Here is a 7,500-nt window from a genome sequence, read left to right on the forward strand (position 1 = left end):
TGAAAGGACAAGATATAGATGCATATACATTTGTAAGAAAACATGTGAATGTACTAAATGTATGTCTGTGTGAATATGTATATATGTACATATAAGGACTGATTGTAGGAGCATATAATAAAATAATGATAATGATGTAAAAAAATTATAGTATCTATATTAACTGATTAATCATTTGAAATATAATAATTAACCCTCCCTGTCTTGCTATTATTGTATATCAAACTGTGTAAATTTCTATCATGTGTTGTAATTCATATACTACTTAATTACCTTTTATATATGTGCTCCTGGGGCTATCAGTTTACAGGAACTAAGTTAGGTGCCTTAGAGTAAAGAACTCAAAAGAGCTAATTCTGATTGCCAATATGTATTATCAGATGAAATGCATTTTATTTCACCCAAAGGCCTCTGTTGAACCTTCATGCAAAGCAAATTGTATTTCCTCAGACTCACTGTATTTAATAAAATGCATGCATATGAATTCTGATATTTAAAAGGATTTTTGCTCTCCATATTTCAATAGGTTTTGAAAGAAGTATTAAAAATATTCACTTTCATGGCACTTGCAAAAATGCTTTCCTCTTTTCCTATTTTTATTTAACTCCAAGTCAACCCTGGTTGAGTATATCTATGATCAAGTCATGGCCATCCCATGTTATTTTTACACATAAAAGCATAACCATCCTGTCTTATTTAAAGACATAGAAACATAGTGTGTTTTTTCCTTTTAAATTAGTTGGATGTAATTTGTGGGAGATTTGGTTGTAATTTCTAGCAGGTTAAAAAAAAACCCACTTGAAACTCCCACTCTGGGTCACATATATTGTTGTTTGATGTAAAGCTGAACAACAACAATAATATCCTTGAACCAAGCAAAACTTTGATCAAAGCCATCCCACCTGTGGCCAGCCTTTTTATTTTTTCTTGTAGACCATGGATTACATTGTTCAGTGTATCCTTTCCTTTTTTAAGGAGATAAGATGTGATTTGAGGGTAATTTGGCTGCTATTTCTAGTGGACTGAAACATGTTAAAACTCCCTCATTGACTTAAAAATTTTATTGTTTATTTTTGGTATTAGTTATTACACAATGACCAGTCAAGTTTTAGATAGTAAGTGATAGTAAAACATTTTAATTAAAAATTTAAATTACAGAAAATATCCTTTTTCAAAATCTTTTTTTTTATTTAGCACTTCAACTTAATTGACATTATAATTCAGTTTCACCCTGTTCAAAGATGCATTCCCCTTTAAGCTGTCTTTTAGTCTTTGTTTTTATTCTTTTTTCAATGCCAACATGGAAAAACAGTGTTCATAGCAATGATGATGAACATCCGAATGACGATGTCATCATGAGGATGTTTTCAAATTTCTACACCTCTCTCTTTTCCAGTACTAAATACTCTTATTTAGCACAATTGTATGCTTTAAAATCTTGTTTGCTTAAATATTTATGCATTTTGGTGGGTATTATATTTAGTTGTATCTAAAAACCTATAATATACACATACGGTATCTTAAAGTCCAGACACTTGACTTTATGCTTATTGATCTACAAGACTGAAGTTACTATTTATTTACTTTTTCTCCCAAAATATTTATTTTTTTGTCATCATTGCATCATGTTAATAATGATGAATCTCCTTCTATTTAACCTTTCTAAGCCTATGAAAGCAAGCACTAGCCATTCTTGTCTTAAATTTCACGCATAGCACATCTTGAGTTTTCTCACTTTGTTTCATAAAATCAATTAAAGAATATTTCTGCTGTTCAGATTCAAACTGTTACATCCGGCTACATAATGTGCACTATGGAAAATGGAGCAACGACTACCTTCTATTATAGGGGAGGAAGGAAGGACTCTAATGTCTGCATGTCTCAATTCAAATATGTGCAGCGAGCCAGCTGTTGAGGTATGTTGTACACTGTAAACAAAATGATGCACTACCATAGTTAAACAGATGATATCCCCTTTCAAGTACAGTATTAGTTTTGTATTTCTATGGCCTTGTAGAGCCCAAATAGTTCATAGTTGGTATAATATTTACCAGTATTATAGACATTATAAAATCGTCTCTAGCGTTCATCACTATTGTCATTATCATTGTATTTAGTTTCCATGTTGGCATAGCATGCACAGCTTTCTGCTTTTACATCATTATTGTAATTATTCCTTTGAAGATTTCCAAGTCATTTTGGTCAGCACTCTCTACTAGCTTTCCTACAACCTATTCTGTACTTATATCTAAACTATTTCAGTCTCCTCCCTGGCTTACAAGATTTGAAGCTTTTCAACATTAGACACTCTATTAACTTATGAAGGTTCACTCAGAGTTTGTAATATCTGAACATTAATTAACCACAAGGTATTTGCTTAGTTCCTAAACATATTACAGATATCAGTAGCTGCAAGATTTGCAATCGTCAGTGCCTGACAATTGTTCCAAGGAGAACCAGGGATTTCTCTGAAACAAACTTTACAACAGTTACAACAGCTTCTAAACAGAAAGATTGACATTGGATGTTTTAAAAGTTTCTCATATAAATAGTTTCATCACATTACGGATGTATCAGACCAGGATCTTACAGTTCGTTACATTTAAATGTTGAAGCTATATAAACAGTGAATATCTTATAATGTCATTTTTAATGTTATTTATATCACTAAATTTAACGACATATCAAGTTATTGATTATATTCCCAAGTGGAGAGCTTTTAGTATACATTATATTGATAGCCTTATTATTGCTTCTCAGATATTACAAGTGGAAACTTCTTTGAGAGGTAGAAAGGTTATACAGGTCATCTAGCCCTAAGATAAATTATCTCTGATTAATTGAATTTATATGGGGCAAACAAATACTTTATCTTTTGTCTTTTACTTGTTTCAGTCATTGGACTCTGGCCATGCCAGGGCACCTCCTTAAAAGAGGTGCCCTAGCATGGCCACAGTTGAATAAATTGACCTCAGTACTTACATTTTTTTTAAAGTTTGGTACTTACTCTATCAATCTCTTTTGCTGAATTGCTAAGTTACAAGGATATAAACAAACCAAGACCAGTTGTCATGCAATGGTTAAGACAAACACAAAGACACATACACACACATGTGCATACACACACAGTCAGTTTCTGTCCCCTGCAGGGCATTAATTGGTTTGGGGCTATGGTGGTAGACGCTTACCCAAAATGCTGTGCAGTAGGACTGAACCTGAAATTATACAGCCATATCTGTACCTTTGTGGAACATATTAAAAAAAAATAGAGGCAATATTTTATTAATATTAATTTTCTTTGATTAGATACAATGTGTCATACAGGTACAGCAGAAAAGATGGATTACTGCATTATCAGTATAAGGGATTTTATTTGGTTTTGTATTTAATCTAGATAATTGATTTGGTTCACCAATAGCTTGCCTTCATTTCATAGTGCTCTCCATTTTTAGATTACAGGATCATTGAATGTATAAGTGAAATAAAATGACTTCAACTAGTCATAAAAATTTGATTACAACATAGTTCTTAGAGAGTTTACTATGTTCTTGCATCACTTGAACCATTATTGTATAGTAATACATATTATAGATGATCTTTACAGCAAAATCCTTATAGCTAGCAATCTTTGAGATATTTTTTTTTTTTTACAAACAATGTTTATTGATAAGTGTCTACAGTTTCCCTTCTAAGTACAGTCAATATTTTTGCTACGTTTGAAATTTTTTCAGTTCAAAGGGATCTGAAGGAAATATCTTTCTATATTTTCAGGAAAAAATAAAATAAATTATACCTCAGCCCATCATTAATAACCAATATACATTGGTCTGTATAAACTGCCATAGTTTGACCTATGAATATTACATAGAAACCCAAAGATGTACTATATTCATCTGAAAACTAAGGACATAAAATATCCTTCTTTATTTGTGCTACCATTTATACCATTTACAATATAATATTTGCAAACTCAGATAAGCCAGTTTAGTGGTATTTCAAATGTTTTATTAGAATCATTCCATTACGTTTTTCCCATATCCAGAAAACCTTGGATCAAGTTCTAGTAGATTTCCCCCCCCCCCCAAAAAAAATGGTTATTGCTTACATAACTGTTTTCTTTGTTGTAGTATCAAAGTAATCCTATCTAATATAAAAATTTTTTATGTAGTACACTCTTTGTAAAGACTACTTGAATTAAATGGATGTATGTGGAACAATGTGAAAAATCATTATTGTTAAGAACCTAGTGAACCACTTTATTTTAAAGTACAGTTAGTGGTGAGCTGGCAATACAGAATAGTGAGATATCCAGTTATAAGAACATTTCTTCTAATTAAGCATGTTCTGAAGCATATTGGTCAAACTTACAGTGGTGCTACCACATATGGTCAAATAAATATGCTTGATCTTTGACAATATATATAATCACTATAGAATGTTTGATTTGTTTAAAACTCAAACAAGCCAACTTGAATTATATTTACAGAGAATATATCAATGTCTTCACTTCTCATTTCATATATAGGATGCAATTGCCAAGATGTTAGCATGTTAGTTTGTGCTATGAATATTCAGCATGTGTGTTATAAAATTCATATACTTGTGATAGTAAGTATAGTATTTTGCTAGTTTCAGTAATAAAATTAACTAGCATCTAAACATGGGTCAGTTTGGTTAAATAAACTTGTTATGCTGAACTTTAAAGTGCAAGACAGCTCTGAAATATTGGAAAATGAAAATACTCCCAAATTCATTAAGTCATTGGGGGATATACTACTAATGACTTGATAGTAATGTCTATTAATTGTCATGTATATTTATTGTCATGTGTATTCATTATCATGTGTATCAAGACTTCATTGCCATTTACATCAATATTAATAAAGGTCATCCCTCTTTGAGCTATTAATTGCAAGTAAACATAATGTCATAGAGCATATATAAAGTGTAGTAATTTCAACTATAGATCAGAATTAGATGCAGGCTTGGTTTCCTTGGGATCTTGATATCTCCCATGCACAACAAGAAAACTGGTAAAAACAAAAAAAAGTGAGCTTACATGATCTATCTATCTCTCTCTCCCTCATTTGGAAATTTTTCTTATTTCATCCCAAATCAAAATAACGCTGACTCTACTGTTGTCTCTGCTCGATAGCACTTCAGTAAATTTATGTTATATCTTCTATTGTGAAACTGGACATCTTTAATTCTATATCCTCAGAGTATATAATCCATTGTATGAATGATTTTAAGGTTACCATGTATTGGAATAATACTAATGTAAATATCTTTGTATTACATTAGATATATTTTCTGTGTATCTGCATACTACCTTTCAATTACAAATTACACATTTGAAACATCTGAGAATTTTTTCATTAGTAATTTTTTTTTTAAAGAAAGCCTTTAAATTATAAAAAAATTTAAGGAAGCAACATTTCAGATGTGTAACAGGTGTTTTCTTTGGAAGTGGAAAGAAACTACAACATTCTAACCACTTGTCTTGATGTTGTAAAAATTAAAATAGTATTTTTTTTTCTAATTTCTTGCCTTCTAAAAAATATAAATTGTATTTATTGTGTATTAGATCTCTGGTGCAAGATCTCTATTTTTGTATATTCTACTTTGCAGTATTTGTGTTATCACTACCTATGATTACAATTGTTTCCTAATGTTTTGTTTCTTTTATAGGGATCGGCAGAGTCAACATGCAGCCAGCCATCAACTGACCTGTCTCTGGATGAAGAAAGGGAAGCTTTACGAAGAGAAACGGAGCACCAAGCACTTACTCAGTTAGAACAAGCTCGAGTGAGTCATTTATTTATTATTTCAATTTTTAAAATGAATTTTGTTGTGTGGGAAGTCTTTAAAACCTATGTTGATGATCCATGTAGCTTGTATACTGATTAGGCTAGGATAAAAAAAAAAATGATGAGTGTGAGTGTTACCAATTTCATACAGCACACTTTATTATGGATATATCTTATGACTGACCATAGTTTTATAGCCAAGAATTTAGATCACAACAGTATTCTCTTTTACTAGTTGATATCAATCAGATAAGAGAATAAAGGAAACTATTGACTAAATTGTTGTGTTGTTCATTTTAATTAAAATTTTCAGATCTTTATGTCACTTATTCTTTGTATTAAAACAATGGAGTAACTTCAAAGATTAACCACTAGCATTAATTGCTGCCTCACATTTCAGGTTTGGGTATCTTAGTAAGCATTTTCATGCTCTTTTCAAGCTGTTTTTACCATTAAGTTTCCTTCATATTGGACTCCTCTTACCATAATCAACAATGGTATTACATTCTGAATTCAGATCTTATTGAGATCAACATTGCTTTTCATGAAATAAATTATCAGTCTCATTGTCTCATAGCGAGGATAGAGGTTATAATTGACTAACCCCATCCCCTTAAAACTGCTGGCTGTGTACCTAAATTAGAAACAGTATTTAATAATAGCATGATTAATTTTCAGCTTTATTCTTTTTGTTATTGGTTATATTGTCTCAAGTTCTATATCTGTTGTTGTTTTCCATTTTGTACTGGTCAGGATATATAAGAGCCACATTGAGCAACACATGTAGTTATGTAGAAGCTTCATTGCTAGTTCTTAATTTATTTCCTTTAACATCTTCCAGACATTGTCACACAACAAATACACCAAGAGTCAATGGAGCAAACTCAACATGGTCCCTTGGCCTGCAACAAATAGAAGTTATATTCCAACAAATAATCTTTATCATCTTAAAAAAAAAAAAAAGAAATGATACATGGACAGTGTAGTGTCTGATATACAAAAAGACATGATAATCACAGCTGAAATGTATTTCATTAAGTGAGTTTACTTAATTAGGAAGACCTGGGGCTAAACAGCAAGAAATGTATCGAACAACAGCAAATTTGAATCTTGGTTCTACAAAAATAGATTAACATTATCACCAAGCAGATTTACTAAGACCCTACTTAACTAGGAATGGTAGAGAATATCACATTTTTACCTTACTTTACACTCGACAAAACCAACTTCCTCCAAAAAAGAAAACAAAAACCCCCCAAAAAAATCTCCGAATATCTTGCATATATAAGAAAGGCTTAATTTGTCATCCCATTAACACCACCATCTGAGCCATATATGCTTTCAGCAGACTCCAGTGTGTTGCAAGGATTCAGATCAGGTGTGTGTTTTGGAGATAACTTTCTCCTCCATGTCTTGGGGACTCTGTAAAGGGTCCCATTTCCTTTGACTAAGCCATAAAGAAAACAACATAAAAAATCTCCAGTTGCTGTAATTACAGCAATCTTCATTCAAAATATAACATAAAATAGACATAAAACTAAAGCAAACTTGAATGAATATACTAGGATTGCAAAATTTGGTCAAGATAGGTGAATTTTACTATTAGTTCATACAAATATATTAGAACCCTTCAATTAATAAAAGGAACTGTCTATGCAAATCATCATTTCTTTCAAACTCAAGTTTGTTC

At 31.3% G+C, this 7,500-nt stretch overlaps 1 protein-coding gene across 15 annotated transcripts in view; it reads left to right on the plus strand.

Annotated features, from left to right (window-relative positions):
* Positions 1-7,500, plus strand: part of LOC115228020 (voltage-dependent L-type calcium channel subunit beta-1) — a 306,373-nt gene that overhangs the window by 239,080 nt on the left and 59,793 nt on the right. For 14 of the 15 annotated variants that reach the window (XM_036512593.1, XM_036512599.1, XM_029798695.2 and 11 more), the window contains one exon: positions 5,692-5,808. In XM_036512593.1, the coding sequence (XP_036368486.1) occupies positions 5,692-5,808 (117 nt within the window). Of the gene's footprint in view, positions 1-1,795; positions 1,917-5,691; positions 5,809-7,500 lie in introns of those variants that run through there. The other variant, XM_036512618.1, reaches the window with a different exon arrangement.

This window comes from Octopus sinensis, linkage group LG2, assembly GCF_006345805.1.
Source record: "Octopus sinensis linkage group LG2, ASM634580v1, whole genome shotgun sequence".
Classification (NCBI taxonomy): Eukaryota; Metazoa; Mollusca; class Cephalopoda; order Octopoda; family Octopodidae; genus Octopus; species Octopus sinensis.